Source organism: Thamnophis elegans, chromosome 9 (genome assembly GCF_009769535.1).
Source record: "Thamnophis elegans isolate rThaEle1 chromosome 9, rThaEle1.pri, whole genome shotgun sequence".
Classification (NCBI taxonomy): domain Eukaryota; kingdom Metazoa; phylum Chordata; class Lepidosauria; order Squamata; family Colubridae; genus Thamnophis; species Thamnophis elegans.
The window spans coordinates 20,626,987-20,643,941 of NC_045549.1; the positions used below are offsets into that span (position 1 = coordinate 20,626,987).

A 16,955-nucleotide genomic window follows, 5' to 3' on the forward strand; every position below is an offset into this window, starting at 1 on the left:
CAGCTGGGACCAGTTTTTGACAGGGAAAATTGTGGAGAATTAGCACATTTGATTGCAGTGTTCAGTGGAAAATTCACTGTCAGTGAGTCATAAAAATGATGACCAGATCATCTCTGGAGTATTTGCAAAATATGAAATTGCACCATCTAGTGGCAGACTAGTTTACAGCATTGCCATCGGTTTCCTACACCAAGCAATAGAATTTTCTTACCCCTGCAAAGAGATACTAAATGAACGTTTCTTTGAATTTTAGACGAAGAGATTTGTGACATCTTCTGGGAATTCTTAAATAAGGAAGAACGCATAATATCAAATATGTATTTCTGCCTGCCTTCCAGCCCTGGATCACATGCTGTTTATCTACAAACGTATTGAATTAACGGAAAAAAACCTAGAACAAGTTCACAATTATAATCTTAAAGAGATTGGTTTAAATGATGTACATGACATCATTGGTACACAAGACCGGATAAATTGTCAAAATTGTGAAAAGAAGTATTAATTGGAAATATGAAACCGAGGGAATATTTTTTCATCTTTGGTGGATATGCAATAAAGCCAGAAAATATTGGGATCATGTATGTATTTTGATGCAGAAGATTTTTAAAGATAAATGTACAACTGAAACTAGTGGCTGTGCAAGAGCAGGTGAAATATTGTGATCTGGTAGGATTTTGTCCAGGATTGTTATTTGTCATATTGAAGAGTTCCAGTATATGTTCAGCATTCTATGTGAATCCCCCCACCCCAAGAAATGGGGTAGACTATGTACAATTTGAAAAATAACTAAAAAGAAGTGCCTTGGCCTGGCACAAGATTTCCAAAAGATCACCAAAGATCGGCTTCTTTCTTTAAAAGTCAGTTTAAGAGTGGTTTCCTTAAAGCAGCATCATCTCTCTTCCAGGTTCACAGAGAAGTGGGGCTGAAACATATGGAACTACTTTAATGAATGAGAGAGAATATCTTTTTTTCTGAATCAGTCTGTCAACGTGCCTCCATATGGCTTAATTCACTAATCCTACTAGAGGGTCCCATATGTAATTTCGATGTTCTAATTCTGCAGCACACTTGCTAATTTATAGTTTAGCACAGTGTATCAAAACAGGAGATTTATTCGAAAATTTTAGTCTATTACCCGCATAAGCAAAATAATGTATTGTTCTGAAATGCTATAGGGGTGAAATGTTTGGCCAGTTCACCTGAACCATGTAAAAATGCTTTTAAGAAGTAAAAGAAAAGTTCTAACAATCGAGAAGCACAGCTGATCATCGGAACCTTTTTCACTTTTTTTAAAGCATTTGTTTTACTACAAATGATAATAAAACAATGTTTTAAAAGTTTTTAAAAAGATTCCGATGATCAGCTGTGACAATCGGTTGTGCCACGTGATTGTTGGGACATTTTGCCTGAACCAGTAATTTAAAAAATGCTTTTAAAAAGTAAAAAAACAGGTTCCAACAATCTGATTGTCACAGCTGATCTGTGTGAGAGTGTGTGAGTCAGTTGTGTAGCTTTGTGTTATTTTTGTGTAAAGTGTGATAGTTTGTTTTTGAACTCTCTGTGATCCTGTGAGGTTCCTGCTTGTTGCACCAAGCCACCCCCGCCCAGTCACATGACCACCAAGCCACGCCCACCAAGCCACGCCCACAGAACCGGTAGAGAAAGTTTTTGAATTTCACCACTGCCCCAAGGTGATTAATGATTTATATGAGCTCTGTATCAGACCTAAGAAAAGTGACAGGGTTTGTTTGGAAAAGCAGAATGTGGAACAAAGTCCAGAGTAAATTTTGAGGGCCTTCCAGTTTTCTCTCTGCTAATCTGGACAAGGTTGAAAATTGTAATCCCTATCTAAGTTAGTGACAACTTCCTGGAGAGTCTCAAGCTGTATACGAGATCCATGGCAGTGAGTTTGAATGATTCTTAGTACTGGGCCATATAAAATTATGATACTCATAATTTAGCAAGTCAGGATTTCGCTTGATGACTATCTATCACCAACTTCACTCCTTATTTGGAAAAGGGTTCTGGCAGCTTTATTTCTGGCATCTATGTTTATTGTTAAGTGAAGCTGATTAACTGAATAAATAATTTATGCTTCCAGGAGAAGCCCTGCATTTTACCACATTTTCTGCTTACAGTACAGTGTCCAAGAAACCATGGGGTTTCTTATGTCTGTATATGGTAGCAAGATGTCATAAAAGAAGTGATGTGCACAGAATGCTGGGGTTAAAACAATTCTTGGGTTCCAGTCCAAAGCTGCTGTGTCTCTACTGTTGGTCAGGGAAGTCAAGAACAAAGAAAGCAAAAGATAGATTGAAAATCGTATCCAATTGCTTGAGACAAGGCCTTCAATGTATTGCAAAGGTTGCTTCACCTCTTCGGAGGAGTAGTTCAGAATCAGAAAAGGAAACCATTTGACTCAGCTGAAGAAGTGCAAGCAGCAGTAGAATAACTATTGAGACTTCATAAGCCCCGCATTCCGCTAGATATGAGAGGTATTTTGCTTATATTATATAATTTCTTGAGGACTTCTAATTTCCAATATTGCTTCAGCTCGGCGTTTAAGTAGAGTGAAGGTGGCTACCATAATACTATGATATCTTGATGCATATGATCAGCGGTGGGTTCGGGATCCTGTCGCAACTGGTACGCTGTGACGGGGCCAGGTGTCCACCACATGCCACATGCTGTGTACGCATGCGCACCACCGCTCTACGACGCTCAGCTGCTCAGCGGAGCATCACGCAGTGCGGTATGCTGCGTACGCGTGCACAAATGCCCCAGTCGTCTCAAATAGAGGTAAGGAGAGCGGTGGGCGGGCCCTCCGCAGCACTGTACCGGGACGGTGCCTGCGGCTCCCAGCAGGCATTGGTACGCCCATACCGAGGCATACCGGCCAGAACCCACCACTGATATGAAAGTTTATGCTTGATGTACCATATGACTTTATTCCTGTCTATGTCCAGCATTAAAGATCTCTCCAGAAGATGCCGCAACTACTCCATGCCCCATGAATTACTGCATGGAGAAAAGCAGAGCCTTAAGATGAATATCAATTTCCGACAACAGCCTGAGCTTCAACTGAACTACAAAGGAACCGCCAGGCAAAATTCAAATGAGCCCTTGCAAAGAGGAGGACTTATTTTGTTTGTAGACACTCCCCACACCCTAAAAAGTATGTCACATTAAAGGTAAGGCTCCTTTGTGCCCCATGTTCCATGTGGCTAATTGTATCCTAACTCCATTCTCATTTATGTTTTCTTGAATGGAGACATTGTCTGAGTTTATCCATCCGTTGGATGTGTTAATTTTATATGGCTATACATCTCATAACTGTGTGGCATATAACAATGTGGTAAAAATTGACTATGTAAAAGACAATTTTTAAAAAAAAAAAAAAAACTCACAACCTAAAAACTCATGAGGCACAATGGCGCAGTGGTTAGAGTGCAGTACTGCAGGCTACCTCTGCTGACTGCAATTTGGCAGTTCGAATCTCACCAGGCTCAAGGTTGACTCAGCCTTCCCTCCTTCCGAGGTGGGTAAAATGAGGACCCAAATTGTAAGAAAATAAAAATAGATAATAATTCTTTTGCCTTGTTTTTCTGTAGCTTTTTTGGTAGCTTTTCTGTTTGTTTGTTTTTCTCCAGGAAAATTGCAGTCAAGTTAGAATAGTAAAATTATCTTGGCAGAGGCGGAAAGGATGGCAGGGGACAATCTCACTAGTTTGCATTCTAATAATTTAATATTTGCATTGTGAGTATTAAGCATCCATGAAGGATTTGGGAGAACGTGCCATGAGCAGCTCACTGTGGTCAACTCACCGTGGCCAATTTGCCATGGAACAACTCACTGCAGGATAACATTTATACCAATAAGAAGAAATGGTGGAATAGAATCATTAAAGAAAGGATGCAAAAAGGGAGGAAGTGAAATGTGAATGACCAATATTAAAACATTTTGAAATTATATTAAATAATAAACAGCGTTGTTGAATTGTCCCATGGCAAGTTGGCTGTGGCGAGATGGCTGTGGGGTCCATCCTCTCAGAGGTGGGTTGCAAATCCCAGTGCTACCGGTTCGCTTGTGCTTGCGCGCACGAATGCGCAAAAGTGTCAGGGTGGGTGGCAGAGCCTCCCGCTGCTGCTGCTTCCAGTTTGCCCAATCTGGGGTGAACCAGGAGCAACCCACCTCTGCATCCTCTCCATGCAACTATGACAGCAGCCACAGCATATTCTTAAAATTCCTAATATGCTCAGTGCCCCTAAAAGATTGTCTGTCCTTTGTGCCAAACTCAATTAGGGGTCTGAGAAATATTAAAGGCTCCTTTTCTTACTCAGGATTAAATGATGCCCCTGTCTGCTTTGTACGAGACCGAGGGTACAATGAAGGGCATTTCGTCATGCCAGGCCCAGCATACAACCACCTTATAGCATCTTGGAAAACACAGCAGATAAGATTTTTCCTAATAATACTTTGCCAGCATTGGTAACAGAGGGAGTTGGACTAACTCTTCCACGTAAGTAATGTGTATGACTGCAAAATCCTTCTGTACAAGATTGAAATCTGAGTTTTTCCTATTTCATCTTACATTTTGACATCGGTATAAATTTTTTCCATGCTTTCAATAGAAATAAATGTCTGAAGAGTATCTAGATAAGATCTAGTTGGAATGAGGTCTCTGCTACTCGTTGGTGGATTATAACTGGAGATCTTAAGGATATAAGAGACAGAGAAGCAACCAGAAGGCCAGCTTAAAAACAGCTCAGTGGCTAAGACACTTAGTTGTCAATTAGAAAGGTTGACAGTTTGGCGGTTTGACTCCCTAGCGCCGTGTAACAGAGTGAGCTCCAGTTACTTGTCCCAGCTTCTGCCAACCTAGCAGTTTGAAAGCACATAAAAATGCAAGTAGAAAAATAGGGACCACTTTGATGGGAAGGTAACAGCGTTCCATGCACCTTCGGCATTTAGTCATGCCAGCCACATAACCACAGAGACGTCTTCAGATGGCGCTGGCTCTTCGGCTTTGAAACAGAGTTGAGCACCGCCCCCTAGAGTCCGGAATGTCTAGCACATATGTGCGAGGGGAACCTTTAACTTTACTTTACCACCTTTTACTTTGTGTTTCAACTAGTTTATGTTGTGGTGAATTACAGCAGAGGTCTATGAATGATTTACAAAAAGGTGTATTCACTAGCATATATGTGTTACTGTCAGTACAATATTGCCCATTTGAATTCGGGCATCTATTTCCTTATCCCAAATTAATAAAATACAACATATTGTTGAATTTCTCAATAGAAGTATAGTTAACTGTTATTTTTTGAACTCCAACTTCAGTGTTTTAGGAACTTTCATTATATTCCAGATCTTACTAAAGATGAAGGTGCTGAGCTGAGAAGTCAAGGAAGAAACACTCCTCTCTTAAGGAAAAAGGTGAAGAGTCCTTTGCCTCCATTATAATGGCTCCCCAGGAAACTGTTTACCAGTAAATTGGTTTAATTATAACAGTGTTTCTCAACCTTGGCAACTTTAAGTCCTGTGGACTTCAACTCCCAGGATTCTGGAAGTTGAAGTCCACAGGACTTAAAAGTCGCCAAGGTTGAGAAACACTGAATTATAATTAAACTAATAAGGACTTCTTGTCTTGGGTTGCATACAATTATTAGTGCCTGATGATCAGGTCACCCAAATAGTCTAATTTCAGCAATGTTATGCTATAGAAACAATTGGGGAAAGAGATTATTTTTTAAAAATTACATTGATGTAGTAACTGTGGGAGACTCCGTTTGGTATAATGGTTAAGAGATCAGGCTACAACAGGGATGCCAAACTCGATTTCATTGAGGGCCACATTAGGGTTGTGTTGACCCAGAGATGGTATTCAGCCAGTTCTGACAGGTTCTGAAGAACCGGTAGCGGACATTTTGAGTAGTTCAGAGAACTAGCAAATAGCCTGGTCCCTCCCCCACTGCCTCCCAGCCTCCTAGCTGATCTTCTTTTGTTAACCTGAACAGGAGAACGGAGCTGGAAAACAGGTTAGTGGGGCAGGGAGGGAATGGGGATTTTGCAGTATCTGTGGGCGTGGCCTTGCTTGGTGGGCGTTGCTTGCTTGGCATGGCAGGGGAAGGATATTACAAAATCCCCATTCCCTTTCCACCCCACCCCTGGACAAGAATACTGTAAAATCTCCATTCCCTCCTCATCCCACTAACCTGCTTTCCAGCTCCGTTCTCCTGTGCAGGGCTACAGAAGAAGATCCAGTTGATCAGCTGGGACTCGGGAGGCAACAAATAGATGGGGTGGAGCAGTGGTGGGTTCCGGATCCTGTTGCAACTGGTACGGTTGCAATGAGCCCTGGCGTCCTCCACATGAATGCACGCAGTGTGCGCTTACACACATGCAGCACACGCATGGGTCTTACTGTCCAGCGATGCCTCAACGAGCCTTTGCGATGCTCCAACTGTTTGACGAAGCATCGTGCAGGCGCTGTACGCGCAGTGCATGGAAGCGCCAAAGAGCTTAAAGACAGGTAAGGAGCGCGGGTGGGCGGGTGGGCCCTCCGGAGCACCATACTGGAATGGTACCCGGTGCTCCGGGCAGGCTCCAGATGCCCGTACGGGGCGTACCACCTGCAACCCACCACTGGGGCGGAGCCAGCCAGAGGTGGTATTTGCCAGTTCTTCGAACTACTCAAAATTTCCGCTACCGGTATGCCAGAACCAGTCAGAACTGGCTGGTTCTGAAGTGGGTCAAATTCTCCAGCTTGACTGGTAGGCTTGAACTCCCCTCAGTGTTCCTCTTTTCCCATACAATACCACACCAGAACAGAAGCATACCAAATTCTCAGGTGCCTTTCTTTTTGCTTTCACCTACAGTATATTTGCTGTCTCTCTTTGTATAATCAGGATGAGCCTCTGACAAAATACTTAGAAGACCGTCCACAAAGTAGGGCTTGTCAGGATCTCCACCTTTTGCCTCTTCAGAGAACGCACTATAAAGAAAACTTCAAGGAAAATATGAATTATGCCCCAAGCTATCTGGATCAAGAAATAAAGTAAGATACGATCAGTAAGTGGTCCTTCTATATATTACAAGTTAAGATGAGTTAAAATGTGTTTTGGCAGAAAGGAATGATGTTTAAAAGATAAGATTGAAGGAATATTCCTGTGAAACAGTGGATTATACAGTAATCAGTCATCCAGGTCATGGTTGTCCCAAAGGTGCTTTTTCAAGAGGCAACTGGACTTCCTGATTTTTCTTTGAAGACGTTTCGCTTCTCATTCGAGAAGCTTCTTCAGCTCTGTGAGAGCTAATCTTTCCTTAGGTACAAAACAAGTCACTCTCTCTCAGTCTTAGGAAGCAGGCAGTGGCAAAATTCTTCTGAAATTTTGTCAAGAAACTACAGGATCTTGTCCGGGCAATTTCCAGGTTAAAAAAAATGACTCAAGGGTGCTTGCGTGCACAAACACACATTAAAAATGGTTGGCTAGATATTTTCAGGCTGAGGGTCCCTATTCTTTCCATCAGACTCCACATGCAATTTTTAAAAAATTCAGAATCCACTAGAAACTGCCTTTTGCAGTTTTGCCTGGATGCATGAAAATATTGTATTGCCTTTGGTCAAACTCAAACGCATTGCATTCCCTATTCTCAGTGACAACATTAAAGTTTGTTTAAAGTTCTATGTAAAATATAAATTGTATTTGTACTGTTATGTCTTTCTCCAAAACACCTGCTTTTTTCTACCGTTTTAGTTATCTGAAATCTTAGAAAATTGAAGTATTGCAAGCGTGGTGTTATGTGTTACCCATTTTGAAGGTTAAATCACCTTACATTTTACATACAGCATTTGTAAATAATTTGAACTCATGTCTGGCTCAGTAGATACCCAGTCAGGGATAAAATCAATAGAGTTCTAAAAAGAAAAATATTGATATATTTGGCAATATTGGAACATTGAACTGGAACATTAAAAAGATAAACAGAGTTGTACATAAGACAATCAAAACTACTACCCGATAGTTAATGTTCCATCTTGATTCTAGATCCTAGAAAAACTCTGTGACATTTTACAGACAGACACCATTGGAGGGATTCAAAAGTGGCTATCCAAGGCAAGTGTGAGAGGTAAGAGAACACACATTATAGCCAGTGGTAGGATTCAATTTTTTTTACTAACGGTTCTGTGAGCGAGGCTTGGTGGACATGGTTTGGTGGGCGTGGCAGGGGAAGGATACTGTAAAATCTCCATTCCCTCCCCATTCCAGGGGAGGTTACTGCAAAATCCCCATTTCCTCCGGATCAGCTGGAACTCAGGAGGAAGAGAATAGATGGGGGCGGGGCCAGTCAGAGTCGGTATTTACAGGTTCTCCAAACTACTCAAAATTTCAGCTACTGGTTCTCCAGAACTCGACAGAACCTGCTGAATACCACCTCTGGTTATAGTTGCACACAATGTTTTGTTTTGATTATTGTATCAATTATCAAGCTTTTTTAAGTGCACAATACACTTTGAAAAGTATTTGGAAGAAGTCCTTTTGAAGGCTTTGCTATTCCTTAAAGCCACACACCAGTTTTCAGGCTTTTACATGAACCTAAATATGCTGTTACTGCTAACTGCTGCTTTAATGAGCAGGCTCATTCAAGTCAATGTGACTATATCAAAGCAGCTGTTTCTTTTATTTTCAGTCTACTAAATGAGAAGAATCAGCATATCTTGTTTAGAGAGAAGGATGATTCACTCTTACATCCTTTTAAGTCATATCAACTAGATATAGAAACAGATCTGATGTAATAGACCAGGGGTGTCAAACTCAATTTATTGAGGGCCACATCAGGGTTGTGTTTGACCTTGGGTGACCAGGGTGGGCGTGACCAGCTCAACTTCACTTGTGTTGGGGTGCCTGTGGTGGCCAGAGCGCTCTGCCAGTGAAAATGGGCTCCTGAACTCTGTTTTTGGCTGCAATATGGCCTCCTGCAACCCTCTGCCAGTGAAAACGGAGCTTGGGAGGGACACATGCAGTCCCCCAAGTGCCATTTTTGCTGGCTGAAGCACTGCAGACCAGTCCTTCCCTGTTTCCAGGGTGGCCCCATGGGCCTGATCTAAGCACCCCGTGGGCCAGATCTGACCCCCGGGCCTTGAGTTTGACACCCCTGTAATAGACAAACTACATATTGAAGCACAATGGTGTGCAGGTAGAGGAAGAGCCTGAAACATTATTTCTAGGGAAATTCTCTAGTTTACACATGTCTGGAATACTCTCTAATTTTGAAAGAGAATGAAAGAAGTGTCCTTCAGCTACAAAGAGAGGGAAACAGAGTTTGCCCCACTGGCTGTGGGTATTAATCAACCCCTTTCATGTACCCACCACACTCTCAGTCACAAAGCATACATGAGCGAAATTTAAACATGAGCAAATTGCTCACTGTTGAGCAGCGGTGAAATTCAAAATTTTTAACTACCGGTTCTGTGGGTGTGGTTTGGTGGGCATGGTGTGGCTTGGTGGGCATGGCTTGGGGTGTGGCAGGGGAAAGATACTGCAAAATCTCCATTCCCACCCCACTCTGGGGCCAGCCAGAGGTGGCATTTGCCGGTTCTCTGAACTACTCAACATTTCCGCTACCGGTTCTCCAGAACCTGTCAGAAACTGCTGGATTTCACCCCTGCTGCTGAGCCAAAAAAGCCAGTTGCAAATCTTACTTTTTAAAGTGCCCCGATATCTTTTGCATTTCAGATAAAGAGTTTGTCTCCAATTTCATACGCTCCGATATGACCAGCCGCGACCTTTTGTATTTTAAGCCAATAGTCCAGCCTGAAAGTGAACTTCCAAACATTCAGGCTTTGCTGAGGGCAAAAAGGAACACCTAATGAAGGTAGCCGTGTCAGGTAAACTCGAAAAAAGTGCACAAGGAAATGGAGTTTGCACCAAGGAAGCATCTATTGTAGCCTGTTTATCTGAATGTCTATGGAGATGCTCAATCATCCAGGTCATGGTTGTCTCAAAGGTGCTTTTTCAAGAGGCAAATTGACTTTCTGTTTGTTTGTTTTTTGAAGACATTCGGAACTGAAGAAGCTTCTTGGATGAGAAGCAAAATGTCTTCAAAGTAAAACCAAAAAGTCCAGTGGTCACTTGAAAAAGCACCTTTGGGACTGTTTATCTGAAGCTTGTCAGGACTCCTGCAAATAAAATTTAATGGCTGACCATCTTAATAGCTTCTCTATTTTAAGAGAAAAGCAATAGCCAATAGAAAGGAATGGGAAGATCTAAGTCCCAATCTTCCCTTAGGCTGGACCTGGCTGGGTGACTTTGGGCCAGTGATTCCCTCTGAAGAATGACTTGAGAGTTTCAAGTCTTTTCCCTAGACTGGAAAGTCAAAACCACCTATCTCTATTATCCTGCATTGGATGAGTGCTAGATCATAGTCCTTAACTTTCAATGAAAAGGCCTTCATCCTACAATGGATTGATTTGGGTTGATAATATTTCAAGGCAAGTCATTTCGACACCATCAGTGGTTTTACTGCAATCTTACAGTAATTACCTACCATGGGTAAACTCATGATTCATTCTCCAAGAAGTGTGCACAAACAAAAAGAAAACACATTGTGACTTTCCGAATGTGTATGATGCCACCTTGCTGCCCTCCATGTTCTGCCCCCTTTATAATCTATCACCGTGATGGCGAACCGATGGCACGCATGCCACATCTGGCACACAGAGCCCTCTCTGCGGACACCCCAGCCATCACCCAGCCCAGCTCCACCGCACATTTGTGTGTACCTCCCACTGGCCACTGGGTCTTTGTTGAGCATTCAGGGGGGGGGGGCAGAGCACATGCGGGGGATGCATACATGCATGGGGGGGATGCATGGGGGATGCTCGCATTGCATTTCGGGGCTTTGTGTGCCCCCCAACACTCTGGTTTGACTTCCAGTTGGTGCAGGAGGCTTTTTAGGCACAAAACGGGTGGGGGTGGGGAATCATTGATCTATCATGATGTCACATGCATGTCCTAAAGGGGCGATGTGATCCTGTTTTTGTCATGTTTGTATTCAAAAAGCAGCTGGAATTGGATTGTCCCTGAAAAATGTAAATAATATTTTTTGGGCAGGGTAGTAGTGTTCTTATTTCGTATGTGCTTAATCAAGTTTAATACAACTACTTTTCAGGATGAGAGTTATGTAATTTACAGTGCATGGGTCAACTCATCATGTAGATATTATCAGTGCTACATACCTACAACTGCTTTCAAGCGACTGTGGCTTTTCTATATATTTTAAATACTGCATCGCAAAACTGTATTATCAGTTTGGTGATGTAGTTCAATGTGAGGGGACACCTTATTTATATTAGTAAGAAATACTATTTGGAAATTTTCTGTAGGCAGGGTGAGGTGGATTAAAAGGCACCAAATCCAGTTTGCTGGTAAAACCAGTTTCTGAAATCAAATAGCAAATGGGGAAATTAACAAGAGGACAATCTCTCATCAGTGAATATCTAAGAGAAGACTACTTTACACGTTAAAAGAATACAGATCTTTCTGCTCAACTTGCATCTGTTTATTTATATTAATTCCCCCCCCAATCTTTTTTTATTAAAGTCACACTAAATTTAATGTTAGATTTGTACAGAATGGTTAAACAATCTTACTTCCACTTAGGACTTCAAGCCAAGCATCGCTAGTCAGTAGAGGATCAAGACCAGGTAGGTATATTTTGGTTCTAAAAATTAACTCGTACATATTTTAAATTTTGAATACTGAAGAAAACAAAGGCAGACTGTTATTTAGAGTCTACATAACAACAGTGGTGGGATTCAGCCAGTTCGCACCTATCCAGGAGAACCGGTTGTTAACTTTCTAAGCAGTTCGGAGAACTGGGTTGGAAGAAATCTCCTTTTGTTTTTTCCACTTTACAGAGCTAATCCTATAAGGAAGGCAGGAAGGAAACATTCTGGTGTTGTTTCTAGCCTCATCTTTATTGCCCTGCTTACAGAAACTGCCTCTCCGGTTAACCCTTGTTACATTGTAACAGCTAAGGCAAAGCGCCCATCGACATGAGTTATGTTGAGTTGGCCATGCCCACCCACATGATCATCGAGCCCCACCTACCCTGCTGGTCATCAGCACGGAGAACTGTTGTTAAATTATTTAAATCCCACCACTGATAATGACATATGTATAACTGCTTATGCAAGATGTGCAGACAAGAAAATCCCAGTTTTTAAACTAGCATTTTCTGGAAATTTCTTTCAGATACAGAAATAAGTCATTTATTGCAAAGAGAGAGAAAATAGATGAAAATGAGGAGGATCTTCCCAGCAGTTCTGCAAATCACTCAAGTAGCACTCAGTCTGCTTTCTCCGCCCAAAATAACAACCTTTTGTTATACCACAAGACTCGCCTTAAAAAAACTTAATTCAGGAGGAATTCTTCACACCTGTTCCTGTCCTGAGAATCTTTGAAAATGACCATGGTATTTTCTTGGAAGGTAGCGTGCAATGAATCTCTGACAGTGACCTCCTGATCTAAGGCCAAATCTTGAACATTATACAGTGAACTAGTAATGAAAATGCTAAATACATTTTATTTGTCTTTGTAAGAGCTCACACTGATGTTTGAAGTTTGTAGAAGACATAACTGACATTTCCATCATGTCAGGATACAAATAATGAAGTAATTCATTTACTTATAACTCTCAGAATTTTAAGTACCCTTTTCATTGAGAATTAACTCCAAAAAAGATACTAGTCTGGATTTAAAAACTTAAATTATCTTCTGTTTTGACCATTTACAATTGGTAATTTGGTTTCTATTAATCCAAGAAATATTTTACTTCATCTAATGTTGTTTTAACTTTTAGATCTTATATTTTCAACAAAAGTAAGTCAACAGTTGCATGCTTATTCATTTCTCCTTTCCAGAATTCCATGGAAGGATATTGGTGCTACCTTAAAGCTATCTTAATAAATGATAGGTTTCCATAGGCCCATAATAGCATATCATCAACCCCAAAATGGAATATAGAGATGTGGCCTGAACATCTCTACCATTTTTCTGGAGGGGCTAGGTGGATCTCAAGAATTGTATGCTGCGCACATCTTTAGGGACGAAAGGTAGCTTAGGAGAGAGAATGAGAACAGTCGTACTATCTTTGGACAGAAAGAATTTTAAGAGTCTTATTACTAAAATCAGATTGCATATATATGTTTGTGGAGAAATCTGAATCAACACTGCAAAAGCAGTGGTGGGTTCTGGAGGTACGGCCCGGTACGGCCGTACCGGTGGCAGCTGGAAACAGTGGCCGCCATACCGGAAATGGGCCAATTGTGCATGTGCGCACAGCGTACGGTGCCTGTGCAAACACGCTGAGCAGTTGGGACATTGTAGGGCGTTGGTGTGCACATGCACACGCAGCACGCATGCCCGAGGTAGACGTCCAGCCCCATCGCAGCCTACCGGTTGCAACGGGATCAGAACCCACTACTGTGCAGAAGCTTCAGACTTCAAGGGATTATGGCGTCTGAAAAAGCATACCAAGGGCTAGAGAGAATAATTGTTACTTTCAAACTCTAGCTAAGCTCCTTGTATCCCAAAGCATCATTCTGAATCCTTATTTGTGTAAGAGGAGTATCAGTGCAATACTGGAATATAAAAAGAGCTTTAGGCAGTCAATAACATCTTCAAACTCATTTTGAAATTGTCTTCAGGGACTTGCCCATGTAGTTTGCTTGGCAGTGATGCAGAAGGTGCGCATGTGCATATATAGTCATGCATAATTTTGTATTTATTCAGCCATGTTTATGTAGTGTATATTAGAGGTTGAGACCCTTTGATAGCTGAAGGCAACAAAATTTCATTTTAACATATGCCGATTAGTGTACATCCAAAGGGACAATAAAGCTATTCTAAGTCTAGTCTAAAGTGGGAAACCACAAGTTCTAATCCTGCCTTAGCCATGAAAGCCATGGCTGGGTGACCTTGGAGCAAATCACTCACTCTCAGCCCCACACATCTCAAAGGGTTGTTGCTGTGGAGGAAGATGATGTGTTGCAGAGGTGGGTTTCTACCGACTTGCACTGGTTTGGTCAAACTGGTAGTGGTCATTTGGCCTCGATCGCAGAACCAGCAGTGATCCAGGCTAGCCATGCCCCCAAACCAGTTCCCCGGTCTCTTCAGCCATGGTTGGCATGTTTCTGTGCATGCACAGAACAATTGACAGTCAACTGCGCATGCTCGAATGTGTGGCTGACATGCATGCAACTAAAGCATGCATTAAGCAAACCAGTACCAATAGGAACACTCTCCAATGTGTTGGATATGTTTGCTACCTTATTTGTAAAAATAACAAAGGCAGGATAGAAATAAATGGTTTGGGGTTGCTTTGCTGCATAAGGGCCCGGCAGCCCACTATTACAAACTGCCCTATGAATTCTTCATTGTACCAGAGAGTACTTGAAGATAGTATGAGGCCATGTGAAAAGACTGAAGCTCAATTAACAGTGGAGCTTACAACATGACATTGACCCTATCTCAACTCTGAAACTGGCCTGGCTGAAGCCATCTTGGAGCTTCAGCTTCAGAATTCTGACACCCTAAATGTTCTAGTATCTTCACAAGAAATAGCTAAGGGAGAAAAGTAATTCTGGAATGGACAAGTCAGAGCATCACACAATTAGGAAAAAAAATCTGCAGAGGGAAGAGTTGAGAATATTTACAAAATGACAATGAAATTTGAGGATGGAGTTCAAAAAATTGAAGAAAAATATGAACAAAGTGATAAGAAAATTGTTGATATTGTTAGCAAATTGAGTATGGTTGGAAACGACAGGAGTGGAATGTTGAAAGGAGAGATTAACAAACTGAAACCCTATCCCAAACCTCAAAACATGGAAGAAAAGTGAGAAAATTTGGCAGAAACAATGAGAAAAATTCTGGCAGAAGCACTGATGATAACTAAAGGCAAGCAGATGGAAGGAACAGATGGAGGGTTTCGAGTCCTTACAAGATATGCAAGGAGCAACAAGGTGCCAAGAAAAGTCCACATAAGATTTATCAAAAAACAATTAGAATACAATACAAATGGCAAGAGATATAGGACTGCACTACTACTGGAAGGATACAGGATGATGAAATGAAATGTTAGAATAAAAATTAAGTTAAACTTAGTTAAATTTGGAGTATTATGTATAAAATAAAGTAATAATAGTTATAGCTAAATAAATGATTATAATGATAGTAATGCATATATACACACACACACACACACACACATATATACATACATACATTGATAATATGAAATTTTATATAAATTGTGAGGATTATGGAGAGGATGTTGAAAAGCTTTGTTATAAAAGATAAATAATTCTATATAGAATAAAATATAAAGATGTAATACTTTTGGATGATTTCAGGATGATGTAATGAAATGTCATAATTTATTTTAAATTTAGAATATTTTACATAAAAAGGATGTAATAATAGCTATAGTCAAATGAATGTTTAATAACCACAATTGTATACATATATAGAATGATGATATGAGTTTTTATGTAAATTGCAAATGAATACGATTGTGAGAAAGCACAAAAGCTTTGTAACCAATTGACACACTGTAAGTAATTGGAGAAGGGTTCTATTTTGTGTGTGTCTATGTCTGTTTGTCTTATGTTTGTCTAAAAATAAAAAACTTTTTTATAATTAAAAAAAGAAAAAAAATCTGCAGGGAGGAATGGAAAAATTTACTCCCAGTTGATATCAAAGACCTCTGTCCCAAGTAATACACAGTGATTTATTAATTCTAGCCTAACGCTGGATGAAGAAAATTAAGGCCCGTGTCCTCCAGTTCCCCTTCCACCCAATATGCATGGACAACCTGCTCCTTTGCTTACTTTAGTTCGCACACCAAAAGTAGCAGAACCAAAACAAGCTGCAGGATAGAAATGAGACCTATACCCAAGTCTATTCTAGTGGGGTGGTTATGTTCACTGTACTATAATAAAGAGTTACAGTTCTCCTCCAAACTTTTCCCAGACATTAACAGCTGAGGCTGCAGTCTTCAGGATCCTGTATGTCTCGGTCTACTGAAAAGAGGCAAATAGCTACTTTAAAACAGTCATTATCCATGTCAAACACTTCATAAAAGTCTTCAGACAGCTACCAAATATTCCCAGGCAGGTATATTTATAACTATTTATTCTAGGGACTACTAAAAATGTCACTGGAGATTAGTTGGTGTGAAAGATAGCAACTTTCACAGTATTATGAGAGAAATATATGATAAAATTGTTTCCCCAAAAAGACAAATTATTCCAAAATAGAAGTGTAGTATTTTAATCTAATGACAACCATTAATGGATACCCCTAATAAAGGTAATTTAAAACAGAAAACTACACAACACATGGCACCTGGAAAAGGGACAAAATTGGAAAATGGCTCGTTTGCCAATTCTTTGGAGCGCCATAATAATGTATTGGTAATAAACTTTCAGCACCATTTTTTTAAAGAAAGGAAGATGTTCATTCTTGTTCTTCCAGAAAATGTCTAGCTTGTGCTGTCCAAAATGTCTGATTTTATCTATTTCCCACTTTATTAGTTTTATATATAACTCAAGACGGGAACATACCTAATATCACATCCTCCCATTTTCCCACAACAACTCTGCAACATGGTTTAGGATGAAAAGAGTGACTGATCCAAAGTCACCCAGCTGCCTTTCATGCCTAAGACAGGACTATAACTCAATGTCTTCCAGTTTCTAGTTTTTTGAGATGTGGAACCCTTCCTGTGTGACAGAATAGTGGTGACCTTTTGATAAGTCAATTTAAATTTAAAAAGCTTTTTCAAGGTTTAGCGCATCCAAGCACAGATTTTGCATACCTTATTTCCATTTCACTTTCCTTCTTATTTTTTCTAGAGCAGGGGTGACAAATTCAAGGCCTGTGGGCCAG

The 16,955-nt window shown here is 40.7% G+C and overlaps 1 protein-coding gene across 1 annotated transcript; it reads left to right on the forward strand.

Moving 5' to 3' along the window:
* The first annotated feature begins 2,992 nt into the window (after positions 1-2,992).
* On the forward strand, positions 2,993-14,163 carry C9H4orf17 (chromosome 9 C4orf17 homolog). Its single transcript, XM_032224341.1, is given in 13 exon segments — positions 2,993-3,099; positions 3,132-3,171; positions 3,174-3,191; positions 4,341-4,489; positions 4,492-4,519; positions 5,369-5,436; positions 6,909-7,057; positions 7,658-7,670; positions 8,049-8,130; positions 9,738-9,852; positions 9,854-9,889; positions 11,664-11,707; positions 12,258-14,163. Coding segments are annotated over 13 exon segments (879 nt in total). The 5' UTR covers positions 2,993-3,003; the 3' UTR covers positions 12,299-14,163.
* The last annotated feature ends 2,792 nt before the right edge of the window (positions 14,164-16,955 follow it).